This window comes from Geotrypetes seraphini, chromosome 2 (assembly GCF_902459505.1).
Source record: "Geotrypetes seraphini chromosome 2, aGeoSer1.1, whole genome shotgun sequence".
Lineage (NCBI taxonomy): Eukaryota > Metazoa > Chordata > Amphibia > Gymnophiona > Dermophiidae > Geotrypetes > Geotrypetes seraphini.
In genome coordinates this window covers 251,104,831-251,123,653 of record NC_047085.1, presented here as the reverse complement: position 1 = coordinate 251,123,653, position 18,823 = coordinate 251,104,831, and the positions used below count along the sequence as shown (strand labels likewise).

The 18,823-nt window shown below is 43.2% G+C and overlaps 1 protein-coding gene across 1 annotated transcript in view; it reads left to right on the top strand.

The window, feature by feature from the left end:
- The first annotated feature begins 1,618 nt into the window (after positions 1 to 1,618).
- The window catches only part of LOC117353425 (cytochrome P450 2D15-like), an 83,352-nt gene continuing 66,147 nt past the window's right edge, over positions 1,619 to 18,823 (top strand). The window contains exons 1-2 of the mRNA XM_033929343.1: positions 1,619 to 2,166; positions 13,538 to 13,709. Of these exons, the coding sequence (XP_033785234.1) occupies positions 1,957 to 2,166; positions 13,538 to 13,709 (382 nt within the window). The 5' untranslated portion in view covers positions 1,619 to 1,956. The remainder of the gene's footprint in view (positions 2,167 to 13,537; positions 13,710 to 18,823) is intronic.

Sequence of the window (18,823 nt, the reverse complement as noted above, 5' to 3'; positions counted from 1 at the left end):
GCAACTGAAGCACTAAACACGATGGAACAATGGACCACAGATTTCAAACTAAAGCTCAATTCAAATAAAACTAAATTCTTCATAGCCTCGCCTCACGCACATAATACGACAATATCATTACACATTAACAATCTAAACTACCCCATTCAACCAAAGATGAAGATTCTAGGAGTAACACTAGACCAAGGACTAACCATGAAAGACCACATAGACTCCCTAATCAAAAGAGGGTTTTTCACTCTCTGGAAACTTAGGTCCATTAAGGCGTACTTCCACACTTCAGCTTTCAGAATTCTAGTACAATCCCTAATATTAAACCACCTGGACTACTGCAACATCACCCATCTGACAATCCCCCAGAAGCAAATGCAAAGACTACAACTAATACAAAATGCAGCAGTCAGGATGATTTTTGGACTGAAGAAGACCGATCACATAACCCCTTCCTACCGACTCCTACACTGGCTGCCGATGGAGGCACTCACGAAGTTCAAGCTAGGATGTCTCTGCTTCAAAGTATTAAACGGTCTAGCCCCAAAATACATTACAGACCTCTTCTCATTCCCAACCAACAGACATGAAAGAAAAACACACAAGAAATTTGTCTCCCCACCGGCTAGAGGGTGCAAATATAAGAGACACCATCAACAACGGCTATCGTATCAAGCAGCCATATGGGGTAAAGACCTAGAAAAACTAATTGCACACACAAACAACTATGAAGAATTCAGGAAACACCTAAAAACTTACCTATTCTTGAAATACCTAGGTAATGAACCGGAACATCAACCCCCCTCGTAACATCATCACATACCTGTACTTATAAACTGTTAACCTCAACCCCTAATCACTAACCATGAACACTCTATTCAATTTACGGAATATTTCTACTTCTGTGTAAGCAGCTTGGCACTTCTTGGCCTGCAACACACATACTGTCGTAAACATTATTAATGTTATCAGATGCACACTGCTATACTCTTTAATTCGTTGTATGTACAGTTTCTCATTATTGTATTTACTGTCTCTCGTTTTGTAAACCGCCTAGAAGTCGCAAGATTGCTGGCGGTATATAAGAATAAAGTTATTATTATTATTATTATTATAAGTTATATGATTTGGATTATTGCTGATTATTAAGTGTATTATTTAATGTTAAAATGTTTTAACTCACTGTCACGCTTATTGTAAGTTTTAAAATGAATAAAGATTTTATATATATAAAAAAAAATCTGAGGTTCGTGCCACTTTTAGTTTGAGCATAGGTTATGGCTCTGACAGATCCTAATGCTTTTCCCTCCCTGTGCTCAGACCTCAGGACAAAAGTTTTGTCACTTTTAGTCTCAGCATAGGGAGGGAAAAGCATTAGGATCCGTCAGAGCTAACTTGTCATAAAGGTCTGTCAGAGCCATAACCTATGCTGAGACTAAAAGTGGCACAGACCTCAGATTTTTAAGGACGTGCAGTTAAGATCCGTGAGGTCCGCGTTTTACCCCTTCCCGTCAACTGCTTTGATTGTAACCACAGAGAGGCAGTAAATCAGTTCTCATCCTCTTTCCCTTTCCTATTAGTTACTGAATGACTCGCCCTCGTGATACACTGGACGATCCTGTCAGAGAAGACATTCGACAGCCGTGAAATCTGGACTGGAAAACCCTCCCCTTCACTCTGGCTTGGGGGTATTACGTGTTGCTCCTTCCGGAATCTCACCTAATAGTATTTAAACGCAAAGAGTGGCGGAAAAACGAGTCAGCCTGCAGGAAACAAGGAATGGAGAAAGACAGCAATCTGGGCAGAGAGCAGTAGAACCCCCCCCCCCCCACACACACACACACACACAAACAAACAAACACTGGAGAAAAGTACGAATCAAGAGGAGAAAGTGAGAAAAACAAATTGATACAGAGAGAGATTCAGAAGGAAACAGAGGAAAGAGACAAAAGAGGTCCAGTGCGCATGGAGCTGCTGTCAGTGCCCCGGTCCCTGCTGTCCTGCTGTAGCAATGTCACCTTCCTGGGCCTCTTCCTCACCGTCTTTGTCCTGCTTTTGGACTTCTTGAAGCGCAGGAAGACCTGGAACCGCTACCCTCCCGGACCCTCGTCGATTCCCTTCCTAGGAAGCATGCTTCAGATGGATTTTCGCCAGCCCCAAGTCTCGTTTACCCAGGTAAGGGTGCAAAGAAGGGAAACATTTTTCAGTGCACAGGTCCGTTTGGGCCTGTCGCACAAAGATAGCAAATATTGGCCCAGGCAGAAAATGGCGAAACTGGGCCACTTCTGCAGCGTTCAGTCAAAAGGTTCAGATTTATTATATTTGAACAGGGTTTTGTGAATGCACTGGAGTGATTAAGGTTCACTATGTTCCATCAGTTTAATAAAACCAAGTCTGCCATTAATTATTGGCATGAGTGAATGTATTGGCATCAGTAACCATTTTCTACTTCTCTCTCCCCCCCCCCCCCACCCCCCCCACCCCCGGTTGAAAGCATAGAGGTCATTATTCAGCTGATAGTGGTCAGGGTTTTTGGGCCATTGCTGGCAGTATTCCCAGATATTCAAAGCCTGGTAACACTTATCTGGTGATGTGCAATATTTAGAGCTTAATCGGATAAGTTAAACCAGATAAATAACCAGCCCTGTTTATCCAGTTAACATGTAAATGGATAAGTGACAACTCCACCCCTGACTTCCCATGTTTTACGATAGGCGTTAACCGGTTATATTTGGCAGTACTGTCTTTATAAATGCTGCTGAATATAGCCTGTTATCCCCGGACAAGTGATTTAAATGGCCAAGGGTCTCTCCTGGCTGTTTAAATTGCTTTGTTATTAACCCCATACTTTTCATCTGCACATCTTTCTGCACACTGCTTCACTCTCCAAAAACAGTTTTCTATTGCTAGAAGTAAAAGCTGGATCTTTCGGATCTTCTGGATTCAGTTTACTGTATATCACCTTAAATCGGGTCTACAGAAGATCCAGCTTTTACTTATGCAGTATCAGGCAACTGAACATTTGAATGCATCAGTCAAGCTTACCTTGCCCAGGACCCCCTCCTCTAAGAATCAACCTGCTGTTCAAAGGCAGCCTGAGGCAGGGATGGTGAGGGACACAGAAGTCCAGAAGGCTGAGCTGAGCTTTTTTTTTTTATAAATTCATGTCAGATTCACCAGTTCTGGGGGAAAGTTCTGGGGGATCTAGCTTATCTCCAGTCCCTCGACTGAAGCTGGAAAACAATTCTGTCGTTGATCATTCTTCCCTTGGTTTTCAAGGGATATCCACCTTTTTCCCTAGGTGGCATGTTTCTGTTCTCATCTATGTTTTAGCTGTACCCTTCTCCTCCACTACTAATTTCAGACTTCATTCCGTTCGTCTAGCTGCCTGATAACCCACCTTTTTTATATAGCCTTCAATCCATAATAGAGAATGACATGGGGAAAAATTTATCACCATTCCAGCCCCGTCCCCACGAGCTCAGTCCCCATTCCTGCCCCATCCCCATGAGCTCAGTCCCTGTCCCTGCCCTGAAAACTGTCAGATCCCACCCACACAAGCCTCGAATAGTTATGATTTTATACTGAACTTATTTTATTAAAGTATATAAAGAGACTATTCTGTAAAATTGTCATTTTATAAACACAAATAATACAGAGCAAGGATCAACAAAGCCCCTGTCTCCTCTCCCTTTCACAAATATCCCCTCCACTATTGTGAAAACTGAACAAACCAAATTACTACAGAATGCTACATAGAAAAATCAAGCTAACAGAATACTTCAGTCACACATGGCAGGAATAGTGTTAGGGGAGAGCAACTGCCTCCTGGTCAGAGAGAGAGCCCTAAGCCAGCTGGAAGCTAAAGAAGCACAGCCTGGGCTTTGCTGTCCCCAGTTATGTCTAATACCAGCTCTAGCAGGATACATATTTCAAATCTGAAATATTCTAATCACAATATATAAAATAATTTATATATTGTGATTAGAATATTTTATTATTGAATTCAATTGATAAGTTTAAAACGGAAATAAAAACATTTCTCTTTACAGATGCTTATCACAATAGATAATTGCTCTTAGGCCCTGAGAGTATTCTGCAAGACATGGAAAGCTTTCTGAATTGTGTATTCCCTTCCTCCTTTTCTACAATTGTATTTCACTTTTACCTCATATATGTGAACTTTTTTATTTTGGAATATGATTTTAGATTGTGAGCCACCCAGACGGTTCTTACCCTTGGTGCAGGATAGAAAGATTTCAATAAACTTGGAAACTGTTATACAGACCCCAGTCTATTTTGCTTTCCTATATAAAAATTCCAGAGACAGCACCCACACAAAATACATCTAGCAATTAACTACTGTTGCACCTGGGTTCAGAATAAACGTCATTTTATCCGGATCAGTGTTCGCAATCCAGTCAGATTTTCAGGATATTCATAATGAATGAATATGCATGTAACCCTGGTCTCACTCACACAGTCTTGGGGCACCAGCTAGCTCTTTGGGTCACGAAAGTTCTGGTTTTGTGCTGGGCATAGGCTGGGGCTGAATTCACTCCAGTAGGCTGAAGGATAACTTCCCCGGGGTTCAGTCACCCCACACAGTCTTTCACTTAATAGGATAAAATCAAGCTGAGACTGATGGATAATTGATAACTTGAATTGTACTGAAAGTCAACTTTTTATAACTAGGTCTATACAGTATAGAAATTGGACAAAATGTCCATTTAAAAGTCAGGTCAGATATCACTGTGCAACAGAGGTTTGGGGGCATGAATTGTAGTAGGTGTTCTATAGTGATTTGGGGTCACTGAATTCAAAACTGACCTTAATTTTTCAGTATAACCCTCTGATTTTTGGCAAAAGAGCATTATAATGCAAAAAACATTTTTGCTATATTTTCTAATGCTTGGAGTAAATGTTATAACAATCTCTGAAATATTTAAACAGTTTGCCTTGATCAAAGTACATGTATAGCATTGAAGAATGTAATCGAAAATTTTCTGGGGAATAGGAAGGCACCAGACTATGTCCAAATGGTGGAGACAATGCTTAAAGCATTCTGTGATCTCAAATGCAACATGTCACTGAAACTTCATTTTCTCCACTCGCAACTGGATTTTTCCCCCCGATAATCTTGGCAGCGTTAGTGATGAGCACGGGGAAAGGTTTCGCCAGGACATTGCTACAATGGAGAAACACTATCAGGGCAGATGGAATTCATCAATGCCGGATGACTATTGTTGGACATTAGAGAGGCTCCTAATCTCGTTTATAACCGCACTTCAACAGCAAAACGATTCTAGAAAATAATATTTATAGGAACTCTTAAATTGGCGCATGACTTCTCATGTTATAAATATTTGCGATTTGCTCAAAAACTGTACATGATAGGAGACAACTGAGGCTATTTTTATACACAGGAGGTCAAATTTTATCAAGAAAACCTCATTTTCTTCTTGCCCCCCCCAAAAAAGCTAAAAATATGTTGTGCAGTGTATTCTATCACAGTCTTTTCATTTCATTTCATATCATTGAAACAAAAAGTGTAAAGAAAAGTGTGGAATAACTTTTAGGATTCATAGTAACATAATAAATGACGGCAGATAAAGACCTGAGTGGTCCATCCAGTCTGCCCAAACATACATGCTCCATAAATTAATCATTTAGTTTAAATAGTCCTTTTTCATAGATATTTCTGGGCCAGAAACCCAGAGCTCTGCTCAGTAGTGTACTTAGGTTCCATCTACTGGAGTCTCCATCAAAGCTCACTCTAGTCCATCTTAACCATCCCAGCCATCGAAGCCCTCCCCAGCCCATCCTCAACTTAATGTCCATATATGGGTCATAGACCGTGCAAGCCTGCCCAGTGCTGGCCTTAGTTCAATATTTAATATTATTTTCTAATTAGAGATCCTCTGTGTTCATCCCACACTTGTTTGAACTCTGTCACCGTTTTCTTCTCCACCACCTCCCTTGGAAGCGCATTCCATGCATCAATCACCCTCTCCTTAAAGAAGAATTTCCTAACATTACTCTTGAATCTACCACCCCTCAACCTCAAATTATGCCCTCTGGTTTTACCATTTTCCTTTATCTGGAATAGATTTTGTTCTACATTAATACCTTTCAAGTATTTGAATGTCTGAATCATATCTCCCCTGTCCCTCCTTTCCTCTAAGGTATACATATTCAGGGCTTCCAGTCTCTCCTCATACGTCTTCTGGTGCAAACCTCCTACCATTTTTGTCGCATTCCTCTGGACTGCTTCAAATCTTTTTAGGTCCTTTGCCAGATACGGTCTTCAAAATTGAACACAATACTCCAAGTGGGGCCTCACCATTGACCTGTACAGGGGCATCAACACCTTCTTTCTTCTACTGGTCACAGCTCTCTCTAAACAGCCTAGCATCCTTCTGGCAACAGCCACTGCCTTGCCACACTGTTTATTCATATTAGATCTTCAGACACTATCACCCCAAGGTCCCTCTCCCCATCCGTGCATATCAGCCTCTCACCTTCCATCATATACGGCTCCTTCCTATTTCTAATCCCCAAATGCATTACTCTGGACTTCTTTGCATTGAATTTTAGTTGCCAGATATTAGACCATTCCTCTAACTTTACAGATCCTTTTTCATGTTTTTCACTCCTTCTTTGGTGTCTACTCTGTTACAAATCTTGGCAAACTTTTCCTTCTAACCCTTCGGCAATGTCGCTCACAAACATATTGAACAGTATCGGCCCCAGCCCCAATCCCTGAGGGACTCCACTACTCACCTTTCCCTCCTCTGATCGAATTCCATTAACCACCACCCTCTGACGTCTTGTCCGTCAACCAGTTTCTAATCCAGTTCACCACTTTGGGTCCTAACTTCAGCCTGTCAAGTTTGTTCAAGAGCCTTCTATGAGGACCCGTGTCAAAGGCTTTGCTGAAATCTAAATAAATTACATCTAGCATATATCTTGATCCAATTCTCTGGTCACCCAATCAAAAAATTGAATCGAATTCGTCTGGCACGATTTACCTTTAGTAAAACCATGTTGCCTTGGATCCTGTAACCCATTCAATTCTAGGAATTTCACTATCCTTTCTTTTAGCAACGCTTCCATTATTTTTCCAATAACCGAAGTGAGGCTTACCGGCCTGTAGTTTCCCGCTTCATCTTTGCAATCACTTTTGTGAATAGCATCCACATCCGCTCTTCTCCAAACCCCAGGCTCCACAACAGTCTCTTCTTGGTTAGGCTGATAACTTTTCAGCAGCCCCTCATGAGAGCATTGCAAAAAGTGCGTTTAAAATGTAAATGCCACTGTTTATACATATGGATGTGATACGATGGCACCTTAAGCATTTGAGATCATGCTGTGATTTTAATATTTACAGTATATGTCCTAGCTCCATCATTAGGAATGTGGGTTGTGTGTTACAGAACTAAGAAGTGCTGGGTTTATACTGAGATTTTATCTCATCCTGCAAAGACTCCAGACTTCACTCCATTATAGAAGAATTAATTAAATGAAACTATTGGAACGTTTTATTTTTTTGTTAATATCTTTTATAGCTAATTTAAAGGGGTGTATCCTGTCTGAGGGGAGAGTGGGCTTTTGTACCCATGCAGTTGCTAATCTATAATGAAATGAAGCAGTAAAGAAGTTGAAAACCTGCCACAGTTTCAGCTCCTGAAGACGCTGTAATAGCAAAACATGGTGCTATGTCGGGCTAGCTGGACACAGTCTGCATTGGAGTGAGAAGTCATTATAACAGCTTTGTCTAAGAATCAATATATGCTGTTGGAACATTGGAGAATACTGGAGAAATGAAATAATACACACAGACTACAATGTGGAACAGCTTTATTTTCATCAGAAAGCTCCAGGTTTTCTTCCACTGTATTGTGGGATAATACAGATTTTAGTAACTGGAAGTACAATATGGATTCGTTGTATGTTTAATGTATAATATAGTGTTAAGATTTGTGTTATTTAATAAAAATAAATTAAACTCCAAGGCACTCCACTTGTATAAGTATTAAAGGAAGAGATAATAATATCACATAAGCTTCCAATACATACGGTTGTAAACCATATACATATACACCTCTTTCATTTCCAAAATTACCAACTCATTCGATCCTCAGCGAGGCCACCTCCCCACTCAGCATACACTCATGGTGGGCGGCTTTATGCCTCAACTTGTCACTGGATCTTTCTTATAATTTTACTTTTTTTTGTCTTTTTATTTAAAAGACATTTTCTTTTACTTATTACTTTTTAAATATCTATTAAGGATAATTTACTTAGCTTTATAGCTCAGCTTCTGGTCGCTATTCACAGAACGGGGGGATAACCAACATGTTTCACCCATGTGATTTACCACGGTTTCCTCAAGGCTATCACTCCCCATAGTTCTCACTCCATCCCGAACAGACCAGTTCACTCTCCAGAGATCTCTGGAGAGTGAACTGGTCTGTTCGGGATGGAGTGAGAAGGATCCAGTGACAAGTTGAGGCATAAAGCCGCCCACCATGAGTGTATGCTGAGTGGGGAGGTGGCCTCGCTGAGGATCGAATGAGTTGGTAATTTTGGAAATGAAAGAGGAGTATATGTATATGGTTTACAATCGTATGTATTGGAAGCTTATTTAATAAAAATAAAGCATATTTAAATTTAAAAAACCTGTCTAGTTATATGTATCAACTACTTTTTGAGATAGGTAATTTGGTTAATTGTACCCTGCTTTGTAGTGTTAATTTAAAGGTGAGGTAGGTGATGTAATGGGTATGATGTGAGATCTGAAATGGGATGGTAGGAACATGACCAAATAGTGAGTCTGCACACAGACGAACACGATAAAGAGTTGAGGTTTTGCACAATCAATACTCAGAAGCAACACTGAATGTAAATAGACTGTGAAATGTTTATTTTCCTTTTCTATAAAGATTAACTATGTATCTTAGCTATTAAAGGCAAGCTTTGGTTAACTTCACCCTGGCTCTTGGCGTGTGCTAGTGTTCCCCGCCAATGAGGATCCATTTCTGCAACTATATCACCCCATATATTGGCTGTCACTTACCCAACACTTATATCTAGGCCAAGTGCTGTTAATATATAAGTACAGTACTCCCCTGAAATTCGCGGGGTTCTGTTCTAGGAACCCCTGCGATTTTCGAAAAAACATCTGTCAAAAGGCAGGGGAGGCAGGAGAGGGCTGTTGGAGCGCCAGCGGGTGAAGAAAATCACTCGTGGTCTGCTCCGACCGCCTCTTCCTATAGTAAAGTCAGGCTACACCAATCAGGAGCTGCTTTGACACGCAGCTCCTGATTGGTGCAGCCCGAATTTACTACAGGAAGAGGCGGTCGGAGCAGACCGCGAATGAGCGAGTCCGCGATTCGCAAACCACAAATTTGCGGGGGAACACTGTACTCTATATTCTTGAAACTGTTTCATGGTAGTCCTATTATTTTCAATTTGCTGATTTTAAGTTTACCTCACTCATTCTATTTGTTATACGTAGTTGACCTTTTACTACTGTTATACTGTTAACAAAATTATAAGTTTTATGTTGAATTGTACTTGCTGTACACCACCTTGGGTGAATATCTTCATAAAGGTGGCTAATAGTTTCAAATAAATAAATAAATATAGTCTTTATTTCTTATATAGAGATATTAATGCAATTATAAATCTCGTAGCATAATTCTGGAGCTATCTAGTAATAGACTGAATACTTGGTCTTAAACTTAAGGCTATTTTTGTCTTAAAACTCTGTACTCTTTATCTTCTTAATGAATGAAAATGTTTCCCTGTCCAGGAACATTTTCCTAAACAGTGCTGGGCTACCACAAGCAGTGGTATAGCGAGGATAAGGGGCACCCAGGGCAGTGGTGCCCCTGCGCCCTCCTCTCTCTGCCCCCTCCTGCTCCTTCCACAATCCACACACACACACCCTCCCTGCTACACTCGCACCCTCTCTTCCCACCCCCCGTACCTCTTTAAATCTTTGCCAATGTGAGCAGCTTCTCCGGCCTGCTGCTCGCGATGGCATTGGCTTTCCCTCTGATGTCACTTCCTGGCCCCGCAACCTGGAAGTGATTTCAGAGGGAGCAGCAGACCAGAGTAGTATCTCACACTGGTGAAGATTTAAAGAGGTACAGGAAGGCGAGGAAAAGAGGGCATGAGCATGGTGGGGAGCAGAGACATGCCAGTGCCCGGGGCAGTTCCTCCCCCCCTTACTTACACCACTGGCTATATGCAGGACATAGCAAGGAGGAAGAAACAGCAAGAGAGAGAGGGGGACGGAACCAACCCACATAACATGGGGGCAGAAGGAGGCTCCGACGAGAGAGCCCAAGAACAGCAACAAAAAACAAAATAAGGATTATTATTAAATGCTGGGGAAAAGAAATTGAGGAAAGGAATAAGCCTGAAGGAGGTAGAAGGTCACATACTGAGAAAGACCTCAGGTCTAGGAACAAGTCCAACCTGGAACCTTTACAAGGTGTTTTTTTAATCTATATAACTGTTAGCTCCAGCTGCGAGGTCACAGTCAAATGCAATGTACAATATGGGTGAGGAAAGTTCAATCTCAGAGCAGAGTGGACATAGAAGCATAGCGAGGTTTTGATGTGGTGTGAAGTTGAAGGGCTGATCCACATAGGCGTCATTTTATTCAAAATCCATTTGAGGGAACGGCCGTTCCCCTTGCACCTCGCCTAGCCATGTCTCTGCTTGGGAACCTGAGTATATATATGCATGGGAACAGGCTTGGGCCAGGTTCTTTACAAATTAGTGAGTCCTCAGACTATACCCCAGTCACCACCTTAAAAATACAGAAGAACTTATGTAGTCCACAGTGGGTGCCAACCAAATAAGTACAGTGGTACCTTGGATTACGAGCATAATCCGTTCCAGGAGCATGCTTGTAATCCAAAATGCTCGTTTATCAAAGCGAGTTTCCCCATAGGAAATAATGGAAACTCACTTTGATACGTTCCCACCCCCCGAGGCCAGCGGCGCTGCTCTTTCCCCCCCCCCCCCGAGAACCGGCATTGCTCCCCCCGAAGGCTCCCTCTGCGATTCGGCATCCTCCCCCCGCGATTGGGCATCCCCCCCCTGCCGTGATCGGGCACCTCCCCCCCCCCCCCCGGCCACTTCTTACTTTCATCTGGGCCTGGGCACCGGCATGTCCTGTGCGTTGGTGCTGGTGCCCGAAGATCGGACTCCTCTTCTTGCTGGGCCTTGAGCATCTGCACATGCTCAAGGCCTGCGAGTTCACACTCTCTCCGAGATTCTCGGAGATCTCGGAGAGAACGTGAACTCGCAGGCGAAGCTTGAAGAGTGGTCTGAAATTTGGCAGCTAATATTTAATGCTAAGAAATACAAGGTCATGCATTTGGGCTGTAAAAGAGAGGGAACGGTACAGATTAGGGAGTGAAGAGCTTATGTGCATGACAGAAGAGCGGGATTTGGGTATGATTGTATGTGATGACCTTAAGGTGGCCAAACAGGTTGAAAAGGTGACAGCGAAAGCTAGAAGGATGCTAGGTTGCATAAGGAGAGGTATGACTAGTAGGAAAAAGGAGGTATTGATGCCCCTGTATAAGACTTTGGTGAGACTTCATGTAGGATAATGTGTACAATTCTGGAGGCCGCACCTTCAAAAAGATATGAAAAGGATGGAGTCAGTCCAGAAGAAAGTCTGTGTGATAAGGCGATGGGGACAGACTTAAAGATCTCAATCTGTATCCTTTGGAGGAAAGGCGGAAGAGGGGAGATATAGAGATGTTTAAATACCTACGTAATGTAAATGCGCATGAGTTGAGTCTCTTTCATTTGAAAGGAAACTCTGCAATGAGAGCACATAGGATGAAGTTAAGTGGTGATAGGGTCCGGAGCAGTCTCATAGAAGAGGTGGTAGAGACAGAGACTGTGTCTGAATTCAAAAGGGCCTGGGATAGGCACGTGGGATCTCTCGGAGAGAGAAAGAGATAATGGTTACTGAGGATGGGCAGACTAGATGGGCCATTTGGCCTTTATCTGCCATCATGTTTCTATGTAGAATCAATATTAGAATTTATTTTGAATGTTTAATACCAAATTTGAACAAGCAGGTCAAGGCATTTTACAAAATTGATAGTTTGTGTAAGCTTGAAATCTTTTGGTATAGCCCTCAGAGCTTTCATGTATTCATACTGTGCTCGTTTACATGAAAAAGGTTGGAGACCATTGCTCTAAACTGAGCGGAAGTTCCCCAAGAGCATTTCTGTCAGTGTGTGTGGAAGGGGGGAGGGGGCTTCAATATTGCTTTATCATTCTCTAGGGATAGGCATAGGGTTACCATATTTGTGAAGAAAAAACAGAGGACACCTGCCCCCGCTCCCTCTCACACCCCAACCCCTTCTATACCTCACCTCTTGCCACACCCATACCCTGCCCTACCAGCCCACCTTTCAAATCCACTGCACCCCTTTACCTGCATAGAATGTATACAGTGCTGTGTATGTCTAATAACGCTATAGAGATTATTATTAGTAGTAGAATCAGTCCCAGCTCCATCCCTATATCTTCTTCTTTCCCTTGCCTCTCTTGCTTTGTCACCATATTCCACCCCTGTCCAGCTTCTCTTTTTTTCTTTACCCTTTCTCCTGTACCCCACTCCAGGACCAATATCTCTCTCTTGTCCTCTCCCCATGGTACTGCATCTCTCTCTCCCTCCCTGAATCTACCATCTTTCTCAATCTTCCTCCGCCCCCCATCCCAGTATCTGCCTCTCTCTCTCTCTCTTTCTCCCTCTTCATCTTCTAGTCCCCAAAAGCTCCCTATGGAAGCATTTCTCCCTATGGAAGCATCTAGCCATGGGTGCTTCTGTCTCTCTCTTCCCCCCTTCCAACTCCCATCCCCCACAGGTGCTTCTCTGTCTGTTTCTCTCTCCTTCCAACCCCAGCCCCCTCGCTCTGCAGGTGCTTCTCTGTCTGTCTCTCCTACCCCCCCCCCCCCCCCCATGGGTGCTTTTCTTTCTGTCTCTCTCTCCTTCCAAATCTCCCAGCAGAATCCACATAACCTCTCTCTCCACCTCTCAACTCCCCCACCTATTTCCTCCCTGGCCACTGCATGGAATTTTCGGGGAGCTGGTAACTGCAACAACAAGATGATTCTGCTCCTGTCAGCCAGCCACAGAAGTCACTTCTCTTCAGCACCATCATGTTCCCATGTAGGCGGGACCTGTAGAGAAGCAATTTTCAGGGCAGGTCGACGGCATCAGGTTCACCTCGTTGCCGCTGCCTGGCTGCCCGAAGATTCAATGCAGCAGCCAGGGAGGAGGTAGGTGGGGGAGTCGGAGCAGCCGGCTAAACCCAGACAGATTCCCCCAAACTAAAAAAAAACCATCCAGACATCCGAACAGTCCTCTAAACATAGGACATGTCTGGGTTTTCCTGGACATATGGTAACCCTAGATAGGGAGATTCCCTGGAGTCCTGTAGAGCTTGCTGTCCCTCACTATTGAAAATTAAATACTTGTCTTTGATTCTGTCTTTTACAGTTGAGTAAAAAGTTTGGGAACATCTTCAGTCTTCAAATTTGTTGGAGAAACCTGGTAGTCCTGAACGGATTTGAAGCCATGAAGGAAGCACTGATCAACAAATCAGAGGACATTGCTGACCGGCCACGCTTCCCCCTCTACGAGCACATGGGGATTTGTGGCAATTCAGCAGGCAAGTACTTGTCAACTAATCACCCCCACCTAACCAGAGAGCTCAGTTAAGTTATGTGGTACAATTCTACCAGTTAAAAAGTAGTTGACCCAAGAGTGAATTTTCTGTTACCGTAAACCATGATAAGGGCTTTACCCAAACAGAAGCATTCTTTTGCTTGCAGATCCTTTTGTAAAGAGGTCTCATGTACAAGGAATAATAGCTAGGGGGGTTTCTTCATAGGAACAATGTGATTTTGCTTTTCTGCATTTTGAGAGGTTGGAGGGAGGAGCAGGTGGCTTTGTCAACATGGTGTCATGTTCATCACGGCAGAAGAATGCATGAGGTACCACTCTTAAAATAAACTCCTGAAACAAAGAAGCATAAATTGATCTCTGTACTGAATTGTAATTGAATATTAACATTTCAGACAGGCTATATCATCTCTTCTGTGATGCTAAACCCAGTCATAACCAGGGACTCCAGCTGAGAACTGTAATGTGTTATACACATACTATGACTCCAAATTATATCTGTATTTGAAGATGATGATGGTGATAGTGGGTATTTATAGCCCACCAAATCCACAAACAAGGTACAGTGGTGCCTCGCATAACGAACGCCTCGCACAGCGAACGCTGCGCACAACGAACTTCATGTCTTGCTTCCTACAATGAACTTCGTTTCACACAACGAAGTCGCCCGAGCTGCATCCTTCCGCGCAGGCACTGCGCTTAACTGCCCTCTCTCCGCCTGGCTCCCTGTGCAGTGGCGGACCGTCGGCTCGCAGGGGCCCGGCGCCTACTGCTGATGCGTTGGGGGGGGCGGAGCTACTCTCGCCGCTTCCCCGATGCTAGAAAAAAAAAAAAAAATGAACAGTTAAGTCCCAGTTTTTGCCGCTGAGACTCTGCCCTCTCTCACTGTAAAATTAGACTCTACTTAGTCTGTCTTTAAATTTAAAAAATGTGTGTTGTTTTAAAAAACAATTATGTTTTTAGATGTATCTAAATAAAAATGATAACCAAAAAATTTATCTTTTTTTATGTCATCTTAGCATATTTTATGCTACAGAACGAATTATTTTTTTTTAACATGTATTGTTATGGGAAAACGCGTTTCACATAACGAACTTTTCGCATAACAAACTTGCTCCTGGAACCAATTAAGTTCGTTGTGTGAGGCACCACTGTATTTTGTTTTAACTTGGTTTACACAGAAGTGAATGACTGTGTCATAAGATAAAATGCCAAGAAAGGCCATCGAAGGCTACAAAGATGTTCATGGTATAAGGGAAAACATCTCGATAGATAAAACTATATGGCCTTGGATCTTAAGTAATTCCTCTTCCCTGTGAAATACAGTAGAGAAAATTAATTGTGGAAAGAAAGTTGCCAAATGATCATAATTTTGTATAAAAATGGAGAACTTTATACCTGTCTAGTACTCCCATATGAAGAAAGCCAGTGCTGCTGCTGAAATGTCTTTTGCAAAGGGAGTCCATCCAAAAAGCAAGGGGGTGTGGTCTGTACATGGTTTCTAGTGAGGGCCTGAAATCTGGACATCCAAAAGCAGTTACAGAAGGAGAAGAAACGTCCATAGCTACAAAAAAGGATGTCCTTATTCAGATCTGGTTCAGAAATGTCTAGGTTACAGAAAGGAGCTCTGATCTAGAAAATGACACAGCGCCAAATTTGTCTCCATCCCCGCAGGAACTCAATTTCCCCGTCCCCAAGAGTTTTGTCCCTGCCCCATTCCTGCAAGCTCTGCCTTAACTACACAAGCCTTGAACACTTATGATTTTAAGGTGTTTGAAGCTGAGGACAGAGCTTGCAGGAATGAGGCAGAGGCAGGAAAAGAACTCACGGGGACAGGACGGGAAAATAAGTTCCCGCGGGGACGGGGAAAAAATTTGTCCCCGTGTCATTCTCTACTCTGATTGAGCAGCTCTGCACCAGAGGGATTAAGGCACAACACCTCCTTAATCCCCCAGTGGTTGCTGTCCCCATCCGTGTCCCTTGAAAGTGAAACTGGAAGGGGATACCAGTCTCTACGATAGATTCAGTATTATGAGTATTCTTAACAAAACAAGAAACAGGTCTGAGGAGTAGCCTAGTGGTTAGTGCAATAGACTGTAAATCAACAGACCCAGGTTCAAACCCCCATTTTTTTTTTAATGTGATCCATCTAGAAACAAAAACTTACCTATTCTACCTAAATATATGACACCTGCAAGCCTGAAGGCTACTGAGGTAGTCTACATTCAGGTACAGTAGGTACTCTTCTGTTCCAGGAGGGCTTAAAATTTAGAAAAAAAATTAGTTAAAGTGGGATTTGAACCTTAGTCCCTTGAGGCTGGAGGAGTTACCATACAGTGAGAGAATGGAGAAACTGGGCCTCTTCTCCCTTGAAAAGAGGAGACTGAGAAGGGACATGATCGAAACATTCAAAATACTGAAGGGAATAGACTTAGTAGATAAAGACAGGTTGTTCACTCTTTCCAAGGTAGAGAGAACAAGAGGGCACTCTCTAAAGTTAAAAGGGGATAGATTCCATACAACCATAAGGAAGTTCTTCTTCACCCAGAGAGTGGTAGAAAACTGGAACGCTCTTCCGGAGTCTGTTGTAGGGGAAACACCCTCCAGGGTTTCAAGACAAAGTTGGACACGTTCATGCTAAACTGGAACATACGCAGATGAGGCTGGACTCATTTAGAGCACTGGTCTTTGACCTGAGGGCCACTGCATGAGTGGACTGCTGAGCAGGATGGACCACTAGTCTGACCCAGCAGCGGCAATTCTTATGTTCTTATGTACAGTCCACTGCATTAACAGCAAGGCCCACCCTCTGCTCTGAATAGATGTGTGGCTATTTTCTAAGAATGCTGCTATACAGACATCCATGTCCTTTGTTTTTGCCCAGTTTGTAAAATGGATGTTCATATATATGAGATTGTCTGTTATCCCAGGACAAGCAGGCATCTATTCTCACATATGGGTGACGTCACCGACGGAGCCCAGATGCGGAAGCCTCGCAAGCAGACTTGCTTGAAGAAACTAGAAGTTTCTAGTCGACTGCACCACGCATGCGCGAGTGCCTTCCCGCCCAGCTTAGGGCACGTCTCCTCAGTTCTCAGTTTTCCGCAGAGCCGAGAAGTCCGTCTTTGACTCTTTGCGTTTAACTTTTTCACTTCGTGCCTTCTCTACACCGCGATTTGTGTTTTTTTTTCTTCCACTGCTTTGACCTCGAGCCTCATCAGACCTTCTTCGTTTGCAATGGCTCTCTCTTCAACAACTCCTGCTGTATCTTCCCATGTATCCTCAGGTCAGATAGCTCAGCAGAAGGTTCCAGCGGTGGTGCTTAAGACTTCCAAGTCAAAGCACATTTCCACTGCTTCTGTGGAACCTCCAGCTAAAGCAGGTGGTCCGGTTTCAGATGCGGATCCATCCTTGCTGGCTTCTTTCCAGACCATGTTGGAGAAGCAATTCATTCAGTTCCTTACTAATATGGGACCGAAACTTCTTCCTCTTATCCAGCCTGGGCATTCTGCAGACTCCCGCGAGGTCGAGCCTCTTCCTTTGCCTCAGTCTGAGCTTGAACACTCTTTGCAGGGAGCACAGTCTCTGCGAGTGTCTGGTCTGCCATCTAAGCACATTAAGCAAGGAGCAGAATCTTTGTAAGTGCCTTGGCAGGAATCCTCACACTCTATCCAAGGAGTAGAGTCTTTGGGAGTGCATCGAGGTTTCTCCAACAAGTCTCCGGAGCTTCAATTCACAGCCTCCAGTCCTATCCATTCTTTGGTAGCATCGGCTGCTTCAGTCTCCGAGGCAAAGTCTCCTCGATCTTCGAGATCTGCTTCCAAGCATCGTTCTCACCGACGATTGAGGCCTTCATCGAGGCTTACTTCCAGGCATAGTTCTTCTTCTAAAGAACGTCCTTCTTCAACTAGGCCTCGTTCTACTCCTACTTATACTAGACAGCTGACTCCTCGATCGAGGTCTCCCCTTCCAAACCTCGAGGATGCAGCGGTTTCGATTGCTTCGTCCAAGTCGCCATATTCTTTTGATGACTTTTTTCATCTTCGACCCAGGCTGCCTCGACGACCTCGAGTCCTTCTCGAGGCAAAGTATTGGCGGATTAGCTATCTTTTTCATCTTTTCTTCATCAGATGGCTGTTGACTTGGATCTTCAATTAGATGCTGGTTCCAAATACTCTAAGGAGTATCTAGAAGTTATGCATCTTCCTCAACCTCCGGCAGAGTCACTTAAGCTTCCTCTTCATAAGCTTTTGTCTCAGACTTTTGGCAGATGCCTGGAGACTCCTTATACCATTCCAGCTGTTCCAGGCAAATTGGACTCTAGGTATAAAACTCTTCATCGCAAAGGATTCGATAACTCACAGTTATCTCACAAATCCCTGCTTGTGGAGTCATCTTTAAAGAGGTCCCATCCTTCCAAGATTTATGCCACCATTCCTCCTGGAAGGGAAGGGAAAACTATGGACAAATTCGGACGTCGCATCTATCAAAATGCCATTATGTCGTCTAAAGTCCTTAATTATAATTTTCATTTTGTTATCTATTTTGAGTTCCTAATTACTCTTTTGCCTAAATTTTAGAGTTATTTGGATACTCAAAAACATTTTGAATTTCGAGAAGTCATCGCTTCTTTATCACAACTCAGATTACATCTCCTTCAATCATCTTATGATGCCTTTTGAGTTGTCTGCCAGGGCAGCTGATTGTTTTGTAGACATGCGCCGTCTTGCCTGGCTTCATACTATTGACATGGATTCTAATCTCCAGGACCGCTTGGCTAACATTCCTTGTGCAGGCAATGACCTCTTTGATGAATCTATCGAGGCAACCCCAAGAAATTGTCTGAACATGAAAAATCCTTTGCTTCTATTGTAAGACCTAAGCCAAAGCCAGCTCCTTCCAAACCTACATGCCCTTCTCCTATCTATCAGAGGCATTTTGCTCCGAGGACGGCTCCTTACAATCGCCCTCCTCCTAAGAAACAGCAGCCTTAGAAGCAACAAAAATCTCAAACTTCTGCTGCACCTAAGGCAACTCAGCCTTTTTGACTGTTTAAAACAGAGCATAACCTCCACCGTTCTGACTCTGAATTCTTTTTCC